Consider the following 20,339-nt stretch of genomic DNA (forward strand, 5'->3'; position numbering starts at 1 on the left):
GGGGGACCTATACCTTGCAAGTAAGTGCTATGGGATTTGGCTTATGGTACTTTGAAGATGGAGAAGCTCATGTTTATTGTCCTGTTGGACGTGCCATGAGTCCTTTAGTCCCTGTCTGTATAGTAGCTAGTCAAATGTAACTAAAAGGTACAGTACTGGGGTAGTATCAGTTGTAGGAGATTATATCAGGAACACATATGCAAGAAGCAGCTGAAGCCGCACAGAACAGATGATATTCAACTGGACTGGTACATGAAGAGAGAAAATTCTCCTGACATGTTTTTGATCTGTGAGAACACCTTATAAAAGATTATTTTGGGAATGTGGAACATCTCCTAACATTATAGCACTAAGGAAAACTTTCAATAAAATCTCTCCCATGTTCCTTGAACAAAATACAGAATCCAACACTAAACAAGGATAACACCACACTGGTGGGCTAAAAATAATTCTAAACCTGTGTTTAAGCTCCAAGCATAATGCTATCCTTTAGTGTTGGGTACTGAATAAAACTAGATGTTTGGTTAAAATAATTGCATCATTTCATTTTACTGGAGTGTATTCATTTTTATTCTTCAAGGAAAATGAAATACATGTGTGGCCATTTCCTTAGGATGGTTTTCACAGTGAGATAAATGTTATTACTTGCACACTAATTCCAGTATGGAGCAGCCATATATTTTGGACAATATTTCTGGCTTTGTCAATGTGTAGAATTTATTGAATTATTCTGGTCTTTTCCTAACAGATGGTAATGAGTCAGTCTTACATACACCTGCACCAGGAATATAATGAATGTCTACTTAACAGGTTATGTACAGCAATTGGCACCTTTGTCTGAACATGCAGAACCTTTCAGTAATGAAATGGAAGCCATTATCACATTATTAATTTACAATAAGTGCAGTTACAGTATAACACTGAGTCATTATCACTTGTCAGGTAAAACTCTCAGCAGCTGTCACTGTTATTTACATTACTAAAAGTCGTTATCACATTGATGAATGCACAAGCCAGATTTGTTTTCTCACTATGTTTAGCTCTCCTGTCAGTCTCCATCCCTTCAGGTAAAGTAAATGTATTTAGTTCAGGGCAAGAGACATTAGATTAGTTCCCCCGTGATATTCCTTATGTAAATAACTTTGCAATCGCAGTTGGGAACTTGGAGACTCTTCAGCTCAGTCCCATAATACTGCTGTTCTAGGTAAGCATGGCATCAGGGGTGTGAAGAGGGTTTACATTACTTCCTCCCTTTCAGTCCTTATGGTTTACATGTGCCCTTTCTGTGCTCCCTTGTCAGTCATTGTGTTTAATTTGGTGTTTTCACGGGTAGTAGGTATGTACCTAATGCAAAGAATAATGCCCCTGTAGATAGGAGTGAATATTTGGATGGGCTAACCAGCTAATGCATATGATATACATATATATGTAGTCTTCCAATATATCTGCCAAACATCAATAGTAATCCATTTACATTTTCTTTCCTGTGCAGGTCTGTCCACTTTCTGACACTGACATGGCTTCACGAGCAGGAGAATGACAAGTGAGTGTGTGGGTATGTGGCCCTTCCTACATTCACTGGGCTGCCGGCCATGCCTCCGAAGCTGAAAACCAGTACAACTTGAGCTGCCCCACATCCAATGTGAAGGTATACCTGATTGCAAGATGAGGTATGGATTGGAGCGGAGTACTGCAGTTGTTGGAAGAGAAGTGTTCCATCTACCCTGAACCAGACATCCTTGTGCTGCACATTGGAGGGAATGATGTCATCAGTCAACCACTCGGAAGGCTACGGTTTCAAATTAGAGGAATTTTTGAACACCTGCAGTCGTGGTGGCCACGTTGTCATTTTGTGTGGTCTGACATAATTCCTCGACAGATATGGGAAACAGCTAACAGTCAATGGGCAGCGCACAAGGCCAGATGTTTACAGAATGGTTTCCTGCATGGCTTGATGCACAGGATCGGTGGATCTACAATCTGTCATGAAAGCATCACCGCGGAAGATGTTCACCTGTTCAGAAAGGATGGCGTTCACCTAACTGAGGAGGGCATTGCCTTGTTCTTGACCGACCTCCACAATGGCGTGAGAAGAGCTATGCAGGATTGGTAACATGCAGCTTGTGAGAAGAATGGAAAACACCCATGACCAAGTAGGACTAGTATAATAAGTAAAACACTATTATGAAATGTGTTGTGTAAAATATATTTATCGGAGTTTGACAAATAACTGTGGTAAGGTGCTGGTGAAGATGCTGAGAAAGAACAACTGTTAGGTTATGGAAATTATGATTTTTTTCATATTTTGCTACATGACTTTGCAAGGGAGCATGTCAGTGTGCCAAGTAATACCTCATTTTGAAGACAGTATTGACAGTTCCAATGGTAAAAGAATGGCGCCTGTATGTTGTAAAATGTGCAGATATCAAAGTTTGTTTCGGATTTAGGTTATGGAAATTATGATTTGTTTTTCATATTTTGGTAAATAACTTTGCAAGGGAGCATCTGAATGTGCCAATACCTCATTTTGAAGACAGTATTGCTGGTGCCAATATGGCAAAAGAATTGTGCCTGTATGTTGTACACGTGTAATTATCAAAGTTTGTTTCGGACCTAGGTTATGGAAATTATGAATTATTTTTCATATTTTGGTAGATAACTTTGCAAGGGAGCATCTGAATGTGCCAAGTAATACATCATTTTGAAGACAGTATTGCTGGTTCCAACATGGTAAAAGAATAGTGCCTGAATGTTGGACACGTGCAGATATCAAAGTTTTTTTTGGAATTAGGTTATGGAAATTATTTTTTTTCATATTTTGGTAAATAACTTTACAAGGGAGCATGTCAGTGTGCCAAGTAATACCTCATTTTGAAGACAGTATTATTCCTTACGACTTGGTAAAAGAACGGTGTCTGTGCACTCTACACATGTACAGATATCACAGTTTGTTTAGTCTTGAACGATTATGAAAATTTTACATTTACAATACGTTTCCTTATTATGCCCATATTTTTGCAAAGGAGCATGGTGATCACACAAATGATGCATCATTTTGAAGCTGACATTCAGATGCACAACTTCTACACTGATATGTAGACTCTGTCTGTTACAGGTGATGAGATATTATGCTTTGTTTATTTATCAATTATGAAAAATAATATATTAATCATATTTCTGTGAATATCTCAAGAAAGAAACATCACACAGTAATGGTTAAGGTATCATTTTAAAGCTGACATTCATACTAACAAATTACATTCAAATTGTATGGGTCTGCATGGTACACTGACCAAGATATTATGCTTTGTTTTTCCAAAAAGGTAAAAAATGTGCACAATATCAGCATTCCTTGCCAAATATTTAATAATGACTTTGATATACACGATCAACATTTACACTGTTGGAAAGGTCAGTGTCTGCCAACAACTTTCACATTTACATTTTTAGTCTAGCTCTTATAGTTAAAGAGTTATGAACATTTGTTTTCTGTATGGTATTACAAATGGATTTTCTGAAAATGAGCTCAGGCTGCACTGTTGTTCCTATGGTGGAATTAAGCAGGCAGCTTTTCCTGAGCTGCTCCGGAGTGAATGAGTTAAGAGCCACAATGGATACCACCTTGGGCATGAAGGATGGATTGGTCTTGAGTGACACTCTGTCCACCTGAAAGATTATGAAAGGCTCCACTGCCATAAGGGCCTGTAATTCAGATATCCTTCTAGCTGAAGTGATTGCTAAAAGGAAGGCTGTTTTCCAAGAAAGAAATTTTAAGTCTGCAGTAGCAGCTGGCTCGAAAGAAGGTAGAGTGAGTTTTTCCAATACAAAGTTAAGGTCCCAGGCAGGGGTTGGAGCTCTCCTGGGTGGTCTCAGATTTTTGGCCCCTATGAGGCACTGCTTGAGCAGAGGATGAGAGAAGAGGGGAGGTTCTGTGTTGTAATGAGCTGAAATGGCTGAGATGTGGATATTAATGGAGGAAAAAGACAGGCCCTTGTGAAGCATCTCAGTTAAGTATTGCAAAATCCGAGGTAAATTGGGCGCTGCTGTGCTCATCCCTCGAGGCTGATTCCAGGCACAGAATCTTTTCCATTTGTCAGCATAAGATTTTCTAGTGCTAGGTCTTCTTGCCTCCAAGATGACATCCATCACAGGTTTGCTGAGGGATGCTAAGGGTGAATTTAAATGATTAGCCAAGCTGCAAGTTTCAATGTTGGGAGCGGAGGGTGGAGAATTTGGTGCTCCTGCTGAAACAGTAAGGAAGGTGTCTGTGGCAGGTGCCACGGAGAAATTTGTGACACTGCGCAGGAGTGGGTACCAGTGTTGGCGTGGCCAGTCTGGAGCAATCAAAATCATTTTTGGTTTGTCTTGTTTGACTTTTAGCAGAACTTTGGAGAGTAGAGGCAGAAGGGGAAAGGCGTAGACTGATGGGTTTTTCCAGCTGAAGGACAGAGCATCCGCTTTCCAGGCTTTTTTGTGAGGAGTTCTTGTGCAAAATTTGTCCAACTGGTAGTTTTGGGGGGAGGCAAATAGATCTATGTCTGGGCTCCCCATTTGCTTGTCAACATGTTGAAAATCCGTGGTTCCAGTTTCCATTCGTGTGGGTCCATCAGATTTCTGCTTAGTTCATCTGCCAGAATATTCAGCTTTCCCGGCAGGAATTGAGCTTGTAGTTGTACTTGGTAGCTCAAGGCTGTGTTCCACAATGCCATGGCTAGTCCGCAGAGGGGGTAGAAATGTGTACTCCCCTTATGTACCACATAACCATGGTGTTGTCTTTACCAGTAGTTGTCATGGATGAATGTTGTCCTTGAAGGCTGTCAGAACATTCTGTACAGCTAACATTTCTTTTTGATTGATATGTAGGTGCATTTGTTTTGGGCTCCATTTGCCCTGAATACACTTCCCTGCCAGATGAGCCCCCCATGCATAAGTCTGATGCGTCTGTAGTTAGCGAGTTTGGGCGGCAGGGGGTAGTGTGAATTTTTAAAAAGAAACTTGTATGACTCAGGGACCTTGTAGTATTTGTCAGGTTTTCTGGGAGCAGGAGGCAAGGAATCAGGGGCCAAACTAAATTTCAAAAAAACATCATCAACAATGTCTAGTACAGGAGGAATAGCTAAAGGCCTATGCTGAGGCAGGAGTAAGAAATCCCTGAGCCTCTTTTTTTGAATGAGAAAATTCCTGGCTTTCTCAGTGGAAATGCTCCCTTAGAGTATGTAAGGTTTCAACAAAAGAAAAATCCTCTGGAGGGGAAGCAGAGGGAAGAGAGTCCTCTGCATCAGAATCTTCATAAGCAGATAAGGGCAAATCCAGATCATCAGAAGAATCAGAAAAAACAGAATCCTGGTCAGAACATTCATAAACTTCAGCCCTAGGCCTCTTAGAAGGGGGGGTTGGCTACCCCTGATTAGAGTTATTAGATCTTCAGCCATTCTTATTTTTTTTTTTTAGGCATAGAGGCCTGAGCGTCTGTTTTTTAGGCATGGTTCGAGATTTAAGCCTAAGTGAAGAAGGAGGTGTCAGTTTAATATGCAAGTCCATAGGCCTGAGTACACCCTCAGAAGCCGGTGCCTGCACAGTGGCTCCGGACCCATCCAAGGTAGAGACATCCGCGGGTTCCATAGTTGAAGCATCTCACGGCATACCGGACTCCGAATGGGTCTCAGTAGAGGCCTGTGAATCAGAAGTAGTGGGTATCAGGGGCTGAGAAAATGCCTCACTGAGTACTGGCGAACTGGCGACTGGCTTAGGAGAAGTGTCATCGGCAGTTTTGGACCTCAGCGGCCTGTGTCTGTCTTTATCTTTGCACTTTTTCGGAATCCCGGTAGTCGGATGGCTAACAGACGCGAAAATATACAGGCGACGGACAGTGCTCTGATTAAATAAAGCTCAAAACCGACAGCAAGTTACGTAGTAGTCAGGGCCTAGGCAAGGAATACAGTACGAATGAAAATCTTTATGAGGTATTTGCTTTCCACAAGTAATGCAATTATTAACTTTTACTGACATGGGTAAGGAGCAAGAAAAAGTTTCCCCAGTGGGGTACTTAGCTTTAGTTAAAGACTTCAGTTCTGAAACTCGAAAACGAAAATTTCAGGAGTCGGCTGACCAGCACTTGCGAACTGCTTCTGCTTCGGGCACCGCACAGCAAGAAAGACTGATGTAATGGCGTCGGCTGCATGTTTTATACCCCTGACATCATGGAAGCCGGGACAGCAACCGACGCAGGACCCAAGACTTTGTTAATCAGGCCGACTGAGGGCTACATGCAAGCAGATAACCCAAATGTAATGACTGCAACAGTGAAACACGAACAACATCAGAGACAGACTCAGAAAGTACAGTTGTGTACACTTACCATAAATGTAGATGTTCGAGTGTATTTCACTGTTGCAGTCATTACATTTGGGTAATCTACTGGCAGGTTGCCCTCAGTCGACCTGATTAACAAAGTCTTGGGTCCTGCATTGGTTGCTGTCCCTTCTTCCATCACGTCAGGTCGTCAGGGGTATAAAACATGCACTCAACGCCATTACATCAGTTTTTCTTGCTCCAGATGTCAGGTGCCCTCCAAATGGGGAGCAAAATATTTATATATATATATATATATTATATATATATATATGTATTATATATATATATATATATATGTATTATATATATATATATATATGGATTTTATATATATATATATATATATATATATATATATATATATATATATATATATATATATATATATATATATATATATATATATGTAATTTAAAAAATATACCTCCAAACAAAAGCAAATACACCAAAAAGGCTTTTAAGCATAGTAAAAGAAAGGAGAGATATAGTAAAAGAAAAACAGGGGGCTGGAGGGTGGGTAACCAGGACTGCAACAGTGAATACACTCTAACATCTACATTTGTGGTAAGTGTACACAACTGTACTATGTTCTTCGTGTTTCACTGTTAGTCATTACATTTGGGTAGAATCCCAAAGCTATGGTTGGGAGGATGGATTTATACAGTATTAGGAGCAGCTATAAGGCCCTGCAGGACAGCAGTGGCAAAGCTAGCTCTGGTTTTAGAGAAGAGAGGTACATGGTAATGTTTGGTGAATGTATGAACTGAGCTCCAGGTAGCAGCTTCTAGAATGTCTCTGGTAGGAACCCCTCTGAGAAAGGCTGCAGAAGTAGATGCAGCCCTGGTGGAATGAGATCTAATCCCCTTGGGGATAGGTTTACCATGGTGCATATTGCAGAAACGAATACAATGGCTTATCCATTTGGAAATAAGTCTGCTTTGAAATAGCCTTCCCCTCTGCCCCTGCAGCAAATGCCACCAATAGTTGTTCAGATTTTCTTAGAGATTTTATCCTGTTTAAGTAGAATCTAAGTTGTCTGTGTACATCCAATGAATGCAGAATCCGCTCACCTTTTTCTGTGGATTGGGAAAGAAAGTTGGCAGATGAATGGACTGATTAAGAGCCACACTGGATATCACCTTAGGCATAAAAGATGGATTGGTCCCGAGAGCCACCCTGTCCGGATGAAAAATAATGAAATGCTCCACAGCCATAAGAGCCTGTAATTTTGATATCCTTCTAGCTGAAGTGACTGCTAAAAGGAAAGCTGTTTTCCAAGAGAGAAATGTTAGGTCCGCAGTAGCAGCTGGCTCAAAAGGAGGGAGAGTGAGCTTCTCCAAAACAAAACTGAGGTCCCATGCAGGGGTTGGTGCTCTCCTGGGAGGTCTTAAATTTTTGGCCCCTCTGAGATGCTGCTTTAGCAGAGGATGAGAGAAGAGGGGAGGTTCTGTGTTGTAATGAGCTGAAATGGCAGAGGCATGCATTTTTATGGAAGAAAAAGATAGGCCCTTGTGAAGCATCTCAGTTAAGTATTGCAACATCTGAGGAATATTGGGCATTGCTGTGCTTATTCCTTGTGATTGGTTCCAGGTACAGAATCTTTTCCATTTGTCAGCATAAGATTTTCTAGTACCAAGTCCTTCTAGCCTCCAAAATGACATCCATCACAGGTTTGCTGAGAGATGTCAAGGGTGAAATTAGTTGATTAGCCACACTGGAAGATTCAAAGTTTGGAGCTGAGTGTGCAGAATTTGGTAGTTCTGCTGACAGTAAGTAAGGTGTCTGAGACAGGTGCCACGGAGGAAGGTGTGACACATTGCGCAGGAGTGGGCACCAGTGATGGCGAGGCCAGTCTGGAGCAATCAGAATAATTTTTGGTTTGTCCTGTCTACGACTTTTAGTAGGACTTTGGAGAGCAGAGGCAGTGGGGGAAAAGCATAGACTGATAGGTTTTTCCAGCTGAATGACAAGAGCATCCACTTTCCAAGCTTTTTTGTGATGAATTCTTGTGCAGAATTTGTCCAACTGATAGTTCTTGGGTGAGGCAAAAAGATCTATGTCTGGGCTCTCCCATTTGCATGTCAACATGTTGAAAACTTGTGGTTCCAGTTTCCATTTGTGTGGGTCCATAAGATTTCTGCTTAGTTCGTCTGCCAGAGTATTTAGCTTTTCTGGCAGGAATTGAGCTTGTAGTTGTATTTGATAAGTCAAGGCCGTGTTCCAGAATGCCATGGCTAGTCTGCAAAGGGGGTAGGAATGTGTACCCCCCTGCTTGTTTATGTACCACATAACTGTGGTGGTATCTATCATTAGTTGTCCTGGATGAAGGTAGTCCTTGAAGGCTGTCAGAGCATTCTGTACAGCTAGCATCTCTTTCTGATTGATATGTAGGTGCATTTGATTTGGGCTCCATTTGTCCTGAATGCACTTTCCTGCCAGATGCACCCCCCAAGCATAGTCTGATGCATCTGTAGTTAGGGTTTGGGTGGCAGGGAGTGGAATGAATGACGGTCCCTTGTTTTGGTGGCCGGCTTCTGCCCACCATAGGAACTCTAGTTGCAGGCAAAGTATAACAGGAATCATTGTTTCCAGGCTGTGACAATGTTGACTCCATAAACTTTTTAAGTATCACTGAAGTTTCCTCATATGCAGTCTTGCATATGGAATTAGAAGAATGCAGGAGGCCATGAACCCCAAGGCTTGCAGAATTTGTCTTGCAGATAGCAGGGTTTTTGTGGCCACCTGTTTGAAGTAAGTCACCAATTGAATTTGCTTTTCTGGCGTAAGGTATGTCATCTGGACAGTTGTATTCAAGCTTGCACCCAGGAATGTAATTTTTTGAGAGGGTACCAGTTGTGATTTCTTTTCGTTTATGGTGTATTCTAGACAAGTTAGAACCCTTTTTACAAACGCCAGATGCTTTAGAAGAATGTCCTTGTTCTCTGCCTGAATTAGACAATCGTCCAGGTATGGATATATTTGAATATTTCTTTGCCTGCAAAATGCAATTACTGGAGCCAGGCACTTTGTGAAGACCCTGGGTGCAGTAGATAAGCCAAAGGGCAGTGCAGAGAACTGGTAATGCAAGTAGCCTGCTTTGAAGCGGTGGTATCTTCTGCAAGATTCTCTGATTGGGAAATGCAGGTAAGCCTCTTACGTCCAGAGTTACCAACTAGGCATCTTTGACTAGCATAGGTAGTAACTGTTGAAGAGTCAGCATCTTGAATTTTGCAATGTCCAGAAATGTATTTAGAATGGATAAGTCCAGAATTGAACGCCATGATTTGTCTTTTCCGGGTACCAGGAAATGTCTTGAATAGAAACCTTGTCCCCTTTCCTCTTCTGGTACTGGTTGAATAGCCTCCATATTTCATGAGGGACAGAACTTGTTTCTGGGCCTCTGCCCACTGATGTGGAGGCAGATCTGGCCATCCGTTTGGGATTGGAAATGTGTGGAAATGAAATCTGTATCCCTGGGATACTATATTTAAAACCCATTTGTCCCGAGTAATAATTTGCCAGTTTTGTGCATGAAGTGCCAGTTTTCCCCCCAAAGGGGCGGCTAAAAGATAAGTGCTTGGTGATTGTAGAGGAAAGTCATTGAGACTGTTTACCACAGGGAGCTGCCTTGTTACTTCCAGATTTGGAGGTGGAGGCACCCCATTGTTTTGTTCTAAAAGTTCCTTGTGACTGAAACCTGGAGCCTTTGGAATGTCTGGATTTGACTTGAGCGGCTCTCGAGGGAACTGGTAAGGACCAGTTCTTAGTAGGCCAGTGCCTACTAAACCTTGGAGGCCGCACTTGTAAGAAAACTTTCACAGTTTGCATAGATTTAGCTTTATCTTCCATCTTTTCTAACACTTCAGCCTTATTACCAAAGAGACGGTCCTGTTGTAAAGGAGCATCCAACAATTTTGCTTCAACATGGTCAGGCAGATTTTGCTCTTTGAGCCAACTTTCACGCCTGCCTTCTTAGCATAGATCCAGTTACAGCGGCCCTGCAAGAGGCCTCCAAAGAATCAAAACCACATTGCAAAGTATGTTTTCCAACTTGTTCAGCTGAATGTAATAAATCCTGTAAATCTTTATTTTCCACACAGTCAGAGACTAACATCATTTTCTGTTTAAGTAGTCCCATGACATGCTGTTGATATTTAAGCATATGAAATTGACAGTTTAAAGCCCTGATTGCCAAGGTTGCAGACGTGTAAACCTTCTTACCCCATCTATCCAGTGCCCTGGAATCTCTACCAGAAGGGGTAGGATTTTTAGCAGTAGATGCCTTAATGCCCTTGGGACCCTGAGAAATGGTTTCAGGATCAGCAGTAGGGTTTTTGAAAAGGAATTTGTGGGAGTCAGGAACCTGTAATATCTGTCTGGCTTAGTAGGAGCCAGAGGCATGGAATCAGGAGTCATACTAGATTCTGAAAAAACATCAACAATGTCTAGAACAGGAGGTATAGCCAAAGGCCTATGCTGATTTGGAAGAAGAAAATCCCTAAGTCTCTTTTTAGATTCAGAGAAATCCTGACTCTCCTAGCGGAAATGTTCCCTTAAGGTATGTAAAGTTTCTCCAAAAGAGAAATCCTCAGTGGGAGAAGCAGAAGGGATGGAATCTTCTGCATCAGAGTCCTCATAAACAGCTATAGATAAATTCTGTTCAGTAGAAGAATCAGAAGAAACAGAATCCTGATCTGAATATTCATGGTCAGTGCCTTGCCTAAGCCTCTTAGCAGGGGGGGTTGGCTACCCCTGATCAAGGTAATTAAATCTTCAGCCATTTTGATCATTTTTTTTAGGCATTGGGGCCTGCACATGTGGCCCAAGCGTCGGTATTTTAGACATAGAAGTAGATTTTGGTCTTGGTTTTGAAGATGGCGTCGGTTTAATATACAAATCTACAGGCCTGAAAACACCCTCAGAAGCCGGTGCCTGCACAGCGGCTCCGGACCCATCTAAGGTAGAGACATCCACGGGTTCAATACTTAAAGCATCTCGCAGCATACCGGACTCCGAATGGGTCTCAGTAGAGGCCTGCGAATCAAAAGTAGCAGGTATCAGAGGCTGCGAAAGCGCCTCGCTGAGTACCTGTGAACTAGCGAATGGCTTAGAAGCGTCGTCGTCTGTTCTGGACCTCCACGGTCTCTGTCTTTTTCTTTGCGTTTTTTAGGTATTCCAGTAGTCGGATTGCTAACAGACGTCATTTCTGGATAGTTAAATCGTGAGCCAAATATTTAGAAGCAAAAATATACCGACGTTTAATAGTGCGTTGATTAATTCTAGCACAAAACCGACAGCAAGGTACGTTATTGATCAGGGCCTAGGCAAGGAATGCAGTACAAATGAAAATCCTTATGAGGTATTTGCTTCCCACAAATAATGCAATTATTAACTTTTACTGACATTGGTAAGGAGCAAGAAAAAGTTTCCCCAACGGGGTACTTACCTTTTATTTGAAGACTTCGGTTCTGAAACTCGAAAACGAAAATTTCAGGGGTCGGCTGACCAGGACTTGCGAACTGCTTCTGCTTCGGGCACCGCTCTGCAAGAAAGACTGATGTAATGGTGTCGGCTGCATGTTTTATACCCGACGTCATGGAAGAAGGGACAGCAACTGACGCAGGACCCAAGACTTTGTTAATCAGGCCGACTGAGGGCAACCTGCCAGCAGACTACCCAAATGTAATGACTGCAACAGTGAAACACAAAGAACACCTGGGTCACACACTGCCCTGAGACCCACCTGCAAAGCCGAAGCAGAGGATGGGCCCACAGCCGGCGCAGCCCGAAGCGCTAAGGTTGGCTCTGAATAAAAAAAAAAAAAAAAAAAACAAGGAGTCGACTCAAACCCTTCAGATCAGACAGTGGATGCACGATCTCACGGACCCATCAGTTCTGAAGGCACCGAAAGACTCAAGAGTCGTGCCCAGAACTGAAGACAAGGAAGTTACTGGCGCCAAGGCCATAGAAGTCTATGTTGTTTGAGTTGACAGCTCTAAAGCCTGCGAAGAGGTCAGAGGAGGAGTACATGTGGGGGGTACTGGGAGAGAATTCCTCTACACCATGAGGGGGAGGGGCTGAGAAGATGGGGGAAGACCCCAACCTCACTATATCAACATCAATAAGACTCCTGGTGGAGCGAATGGACAACCCTGAGGGAGACTCAGGTCTATCTATAAAAGGGCTAGGAAGATGACCCAGAAAGGAGTCGATCAATGGAGAAAAAGTAGTCCTGTGTATAAAGAAAGACTCTATCTTCAGCACCGGGGCAGAAGGTAGAAGCCGAAGATGATGTACCGAGGTGGTAACTAAAGAAGCCTGTGCCAACATTGCAGTCAATACTGGAGTCAGTGTCGATGGCACCTAGGGTAGAGGTTGGTGCCTTGGACTCGGAGTTCCGAAATTTTCAGAATCTCAGATTTCGGTTCCGAAGAGGAAGCAGCTGAAGGGTGTTTATGTTTTTTAGATGCCAGTGCTGATGGAGACACTGACACTGAACGAGCAAATTTTATGTCAGAGGTCTGAGGAGACTGATCAGCCTTGGAGAACGTTTCCTCAAAAGGGACATTAAGAAGCCCTTTAAGGATCAATTTATTTCTATGTTCCACCAGGGCTCTATTACTTGAGCCTTGGCAGATACAGCACTCTAGATCAAGATAAGAAACACCCAAGCAATACACACATTTGTCATTACCATCCGAGTTCAGCCTTTTTCTGCTGCAGTCTTGGCACTGTTTAAAACCAGTGGTAGATTTTGATTTATTTACCATTATAGCTAGAAAGGGCAGAAGATCAAGAATGAGAAACTTGGGAAACACACAGTCACAAAAAAGAAAATCCTACCAATGATGTTAGGAGAGATTACCTAATGGTAAAGGGAAAGAGAAGAGAGAGGAAACTACCAACTACGGTAGGCAAAAAGTACCCAAGGGTACAGGTTAAAGAAAATGAACACTCCCATGAACCAGAAAATGGTAGACAAGGTTCAGCTATTACTATATAGACTACAGAAGACAAAAAAGTTAGAAAATTGTAATAAAACTTCTAAATGCACTTAGCTACAAGAGAGAGAGAGAGAGACGGCTGATGCGTCTTTTCTATAAGAGCAGCAAACAAGATCTCTGGGGTAATGTAGAAAGGGGCATTGTGGGTAGAGTAACTCGACAGTTTTTTTTGGCTGGCATGAGCTATATAACAGCTGGATCGGAAATGGAACCCATCAGTCAAGAATAGATGAAATTCGACATGAGATCGCATATTATCAACTGTTTACATGCCTGCATTCAAAGGGATCAGACAATTCTCAGTAAATTCAACAACACAACCACGTACTGGAAAACTGACTCAATGGTTACAACATGGTGAGGCCTATATGACACAGTCAGGATGACCTCTTCTCTCCATGGTCTCTCTTGAGGGTCTTAACCATCCTTACAAAGTGACTCTTCCTCATGGACTTTCTTAGGGATAAGACCTTCCCCAAAAGAAGAAGCAGCATATCTGGATGTCTACATCATCATATCTAATTTCTTCTGTGTCAAACACACTATAATTGCAGTTTTCCTACTCCTATGGGTTTTTAGTGAAACCTGTGCAAGTCTGGTAATCATACAATAAGAGTGATAGTGTTTATAAGAAAAGTGACACCTGCTATTCCAACAGCTCATTGGGCCTAAGCAAAGCATACACTGGGAATCATAATGGTTTACCATCAAACTTCAGTGGCAAAGAACGCTACAGTAGCAAAGAACAGAAACACTACATAAAATAAAGTTTCCCCAATGGGCCACCTGTCATTTGAAGATTTTCAATAGGAGTTCTAAAGTTGTAGGCTGAGAATGCATGATAGTGGATCTATATGCTGAGAAGTGAACATACAAGTAACTAAGAGATGGAAAAAGAGAAGGACAGAAAGTGGTACAGCCGATGTCCATGTCTCCTTTTATGCAGGAAGCACTCCTTAAATACAATGAAATACTGGGACAGTGAAAACTGCACCAAACCCATTCTGCTTCTAATAGTGACCTTAAGGTAAAATAAGATGAAGAGGACCCAAAAACAATTTTGCTGCTGTTTTTTTTTTAAACACTCAGTATCAATAAGGCTGACCAATAAGCAACATACTCTTACCATTTCACTGTAATCATTAACAACTGCATTCCTTTCCAACAAGATGCAGGGAGACACAGCTAGACTCCCAGCTACTTAACTTTTCTAAGTTTTTTCTTATTTGAAGTGTGGGCAAAAAACAATATGCTTGCACAAGGTTCTGAACATAACTATCTTAAATCCCCAGACTTCTCAAAAGATTTTCCACAGCCTCTATGCATCACAGTTAAGATGCAAAAAAGTAAACATAGCACCCTGAATACAAAATCACAATATTTTGCTCAAAAGGGCATTCTTCCCCACCATACCATGCACACATTCCTACCTTAACATGTATAGCAATGGGGTTTCATGACTGCGCTAAAAAAGTTAGTTTTGTGAGTCACATGGTCATAAACTCACAATGACTGCATAGGCATCATATAAACCATGAACTTTAATCTGAAATGCAAACTGACCTGGTATACAGGGCAGCAAAAGAGAGGATATATGACAGTTATTGATACCCAAGGTGTCCTGGTAAATGATGATGAAAATGGCCCACAGCGATGTGCTACAGGGCCATTTGAGTACCGGCAAAACTAAAGCAAGGGTCCCAGCTACGTTTTATTCTCTGTGTGTTCTACACGAGAGTGACAATTATTGCACCAGTTGTCCTGAGTGCTGAAGGACAGCCTCAAACAGGTTTTATGAACCCACTTGAGTCTCATGCCTACAAATGAAATCCCACTCAATGGGTATCAATACATTTTAGCAATAAGGACTATGTTCCCATGTTTCCCAAAGCTATTCCCCACAGAAAAGCCAATTCTTGAGCAATTTTGAAAGGCCTGGTATCGCTATACTCCCTAAAAGGCTTACCGAAAGAAACTTTAATGGGCAAGGGTGCATACTTTATGCCCCGCCCCCTTTTCTGTGGAACTCTCAACATCAGTGCAAGCCCACCATCACAAATTATGTACTAAATTTGGTCATATTCGGTATAACAGTGTTTTCAGCCAATGTGCTGCTGATATTTTTCTGATTCTGTAGAACTCTGTGTAGCAGCATAAATCTCCAGACTCTGTTAATGAACAAATTTACTCCAGCCTTTCAATGTTCACCTCACAGTTCTGTTGTTTATAGATAAATGGCAGTCGTCTGAGTGGGTGCAGTCACTCTCACCTATCTGACAATCCTTACAGAAAGTGAAACCTTAAACATACTCATTTCAGTTGTTAGTCTTTCAGGCATAAAACCTTAGGTTCACAGACAGTTACTAGGCTTGCATTCCAGAGGACCATTGAGGAGCCTAGCCCAAATTTCCAGTTGCCTCAAAGGACTGTCTGATTAAGTGACTTGCTTAAGATCAGAATTAAATGAAGGTGGAAGGAATCAAACCCTAATACCACAGAACTGGAGGTCACAGTCTAAAAACCCTCTGTTCCAACTGCCAGAGTTTCTAACTTGCTGCTAAAACCTACAGCTGGGTACACCTTCTATTCAGTATTCAAGGCTCATATATTAATACTTGATACAGGCTAATACTTCCCTTGTTACTTCTGCTGTAATTTTCTATGTACTATTTAATACAACCTTAGAAAATTAATACACACGAGCACAACCTTAGACACACATGAGCACAACCTTAGAAAATTAATACACGTATGAACAAATAAATCCTGAAACTCACCAATGGGAAAGCAGCTAGCTCCTCCATTGCCATGGCACTCAGTTCCTTCTTTGTGATGGAAAAGTTTGGTGGGAAAAAATAGCGTAAGCAGTTTCTGAAAACACACAAATAAATAACTGTAAATACAACCACAAAATCATTACTTTAATGTGATCAGTAACACTGCATAAAAATCCTGACATATATCCCACTATTGAAGACAAATGAATAAATACATTTAAGTAACCAAATGAAAACATAGTAATGTACTATAAAAATATACTTCTAAGGGGGTTTCAGCACTTGAGTCACACTACAGACAAATGGGTTATACAATTAAGCAGTCCATACCACTGCAATGTACTAAAATAAAATTATGTGAAGGTGCTCAATTTAAATGCAGAAATATGGTAATTGCTACACTGTAGTCATTATATAGCATTTAGTAACAGACAGAAAACAGTCTTCAGGTCATAGATCCCCAGAACCACATACAAGACATGAGCCAAAAAAACAGATGTAAAGGAACCATCTTTTTTTTTTTTTTTTTTTTTTTGAAGTAGGTCCATGAAACCCATCTTGCCCAAAAAGGCTAAGCATGGGGACTAACTACTCCCTATATCTCTGAAAGTACTTCTTCACAGGCTATAAACCTATGAGATGGACTTAATGGAATCAGTAATGGAGAGGGCATCCAGAATGGAATTCAAAAGAGAACGGAACATTTACAGACATGAAGAATACTAAATGTACTTAAATGATAAGACTAGATAGCTGCGTTGTCTCCAGTTGCAAAGCAAACATATCTAAAGACACTGCAATTAACGTACACAACTGTATGGTTTTGGATAGGGGGATGTGGTATGTGGTTACACCAGGAGGCGGGCAGTTACAGGACGCCCTAAACTACAGCAACACCAAAACCCATTCTGTCCCTTCTAGACCATGCCTCTTACTTGCAAACTGGACTGCTAGTATTTCTTTTAAGTTCATATAAAATTTACTTTCCTCTATATTCCATGTTCCTAACACTTTCAGACTCGGGATGATGCTTGATCTGAGGCATCCTTACTAAGGATTTAGTCGTGAGTGGTTTGCATGAAGGGTGCACTATAATTCCTCTGAATTTGAATCACACACTAGTGCAGCTGTTTTCTGACATACAACAGAGACTACTTATCTAAAGGCTGTACACATGATGGTCCCATGTACTCCTTAAATACCAATGAAACTTTGTTGTATGAAATCTGGCTACAGGAACCTTCAAAATAGTTGATTCCATGTGGTGCAATACATTATAACCTAACGCTCCAAGGCTTTTCTGATACAATTTGGAAGAAAACTGAAAAGGTTTCCATTTTGTGCACTGGAAGGAAAGTCCTGCAGAAGATTAAATCACTAACACTGGAGAACACTGGCTCACACCAGCCTGGAAAGTTATGGTGCGTACAGGAAGCCTACCTTTCTGTTACAGCACAGAACTGTGAGGGTTGCATCCATCTTCTACCCAAGGGGGACAGTTCTGGCTTCTGCCAACAGTACCACTGAGTAGTAAGATGTTCTAGGTGTCCTACCCTACTGATTAAGGTTACCCAGTAAAAAGATTACTTTACAGTACAAAAATAAAGAACATACACAAATGCGGTGAAAAATACCATCATTTTACAAATATACAAAGAACAAGAAGCATAATTACCGAAGAGTGAGGACCAGTGACTCTACTGTCTCAGTGTTCATACCAGGCTCAGTAGTATCAGGTTCCATTCTGGTGCTATCAGATGTGGAAGCTGATTCTACCTCTTCTTTCTGCCTTGTGTCAGGGCTCTGACTTGCAGGAGACTGTGGCTTCATTAACCTCACATCAGCACTGCCTTTCTCTACCCTGTCATGAAAAAATACACATTGTTAAATGGAGGGCTTCTTCAGAAAACTCTGTTAAAGGCAACACCATCTTTCCTCAACTCCAGGTTTGATCAAATCTCTGCTCTCCGAAACAAAAATATGACTCTGTTACTGGCCATGGTGTGCAGCTTGCAACCTTATTTTTATCTCAACAATAAGGGAAATAAAAAAAAAAATAAGGATAAACAAGTCAACAAGCAACAAACACTTAAATATTTAAATCATTAACTATAAAGACTCACAAGTTGAACTAGCAAGATTTATATCAATACTTAATTCCTGAAAAACAAAAAAGTACAGTTGTGTACACTTACCATAAATGTAGATGTTCGAGTGTATTCACTGTTGCAGTCATTACATTTGGGTAATCTGCTTGCAGGTTGCCTTCAGTCGGCCTGATTAACAAAGTCTTGGGTCCTGCGTCGGGTGCTGTCCCTTCTTCCATGACGTCAGGTCGTCAGGGGTATAAAATATGCAGCCGATATCATTACATCAGTTTTTCTTGCCCCAGATGTCAGGTGCCCCCCCCCAATGGGGAGCAAATAAACATAAAAACACAAAGGTATACCTCCAACAAAAAGCAAATACACCAAAAAGGTTTTATAGTAAAGGAAAGTAGAGGTATAGCCAGAAGTTAGGGGGCCGGAGGGAGGGCAACCAGGACTGCAACAGTGAATACACTCGAACATCTACATTTATGGTAAGTGCTGTGGTGGTGGTGCTGCGGTAGCGTTGTCGCCTCACAGTAAGACGTTGTCCTGTTCGATTCTCAGCTAAAGCGTTTTCTGTGTGGAGACATGCGTGAATGGGCATACCTTCGTTGAAGGTTGTGTGTCAGGTCTGGCAACTTGGTACGTAAAAATCTACTGCCAATCATTAGCGGACCGGAGTTCCGCTGTGGCGACCCCTAACAGGGAAAAGCTGAAAGATACAACAACAACACAACTGTACTATGTTCTTTGTGTTTCACTGTTGCAGTCATTACATTTGGGTAGATTCCCAAAGCTATGGTTGGGAGGAGGAGTTTATATAGCATTAGGGCCAGCAATAAGGCCCTGCAAGACAGCAGTGGCAAAACCAGCTCTGGATTTAGAGAAAATTGGCAAATGATAATGCTTGGTGAAAGTATGCACAGAACTCCAAGTAGTAGCTTCTAGGATGTCCCTGGTAGGAACACCTCTGAGAAAGGCTGCAGAAGTAGATGCAGCTCTGGTGGAGTGAGATCTGATCTCCTGGGGGATAGGTTTTCCATGGTGCTTACAGCAGAAATGAATGTAATGGCTTTTACATTTAGAAATGGTTCGTTTTGAAATAGCCTTTCCCTCTGCCCCTGCAGCAAATGCTACCAGCAGTTGTTCAGATTTTCTTCGAGGTTTAGTCCTGTCCAAATAGAATCCAAGTTGTCTGTGCACATCCAAGGAATGCAGAATCCGTTCCCCTTTGTTCTGTGGATTGGGAAAGAAGGTTGGCAAATGAATGGACTGATTAAGAGCCACACTGGATACCACCTTGGGCATGAAGGATGGATTGGTCCTGAGTGATACCCTGTCTGCATGAAAGATGATGAAAGGCTCCATGGCCATAAGAGCCTGTAATTCAGATATCCTTCTAGCTGAAGTGATTGCTAAAAGGAAAGCTGTTTTCCAAGAAAGAAATTTTAAGTCTGCAGTAGCAGCTGGCTCGAAAGGAGGTAGAGTGAGTTTCTCCAATACAAAGTTAAGGTCCCAGGCGGGAGTTGGAGCTTTCCTGGGTGGTCTCAAGTTTTTGGCCCCTCGGAGGTACTGCTTGAGCAGAGGATGAGAAAAGAAGGGAGGCTCTGTGTTATAATGAGCCGAAATGGCTGAGGCGTGGATTTTAATGGAAGAAATGGAAAGGCCCTTGTGAAGCATCTCAGTTAAGCATTGCAAAATCTGAGATAAATTGGGCGCCACTGTGCTCATCCCTTTAGACTGGTTCCAGGTGCAGAATCTTTTCCATTTTTAGCATAAGATTTTCTAGTACTAGGTCTCCTTGCCTCTAAGATGACATCCATCACAGGTTTGCTGAAGAATGATAGGGGTGAATTTAAGTGATTAGCCAGGCTGCAAGGTTCAGTGTTAGAAGCGGAGGGTGCAATATTTGGTTCCTGCTGAGGCAGCAGGGAAGGAGTCCGAGGCTGGTGCCATGGAGGTAAATGCAACACACTGTGTAGGAGGGAGTACCAGTGTTGGCGCGGCCAGTCTGGAGCAATCAAGATCATCCTTGGTTTGTCCTGTTTGACTTTCAGTAGAACTTTGGAGAGTAGAGGCAGCGGGGAGAAGGCGTAGACGGATAGGTCTTTCCA

At 41.9% G+C, this 20,339-nt stretch overlaps 1 protein-coding gene across 1 annotated transcript in view; it reads right to left on the reverse strand.

Moving 5' to 3' along the window:
• Positions 1 to 20,339, reverse strand: part of MORC2 (MORC family CW-type zinc finger 2) — a 1,452,408-nt gene that overhangs the window by 22,473 nt on the left and 1,409,596 nt on the right. The window contains exons 23-24 of the mRNA XM_044068246.1: positions 17,811 to 17,996; positions 16,136 to 16,229 (exon numbers count right to left, since the gene is read on the reverse strand). Of these exons, the coding sequence (XP_043924181.1) occupies positions 16,136 to 16,229; positions 17,811 to 17,996 (280 nt within the window). The remainder of the gene's footprint in view (positions 1 to 16,135; positions 16,230 to 17,810; positions 17,997 to 20,339) is intronic.

Source organism: Protopterus annectens, chromosome 4.part0 (genome assembly GCF_019279795.1).
Source record: "Protopterus annectens isolate FY-2018-M chromosome 4.part0, PAN1.0, whole genome shotgun sequence".
In the NCBI taxonomy this organism is placed as follows: Eukaryota; Metazoa; Chordata; order Ceratodontiformes; family Protopteridae; genus Protopterus; species Protopterus annectens.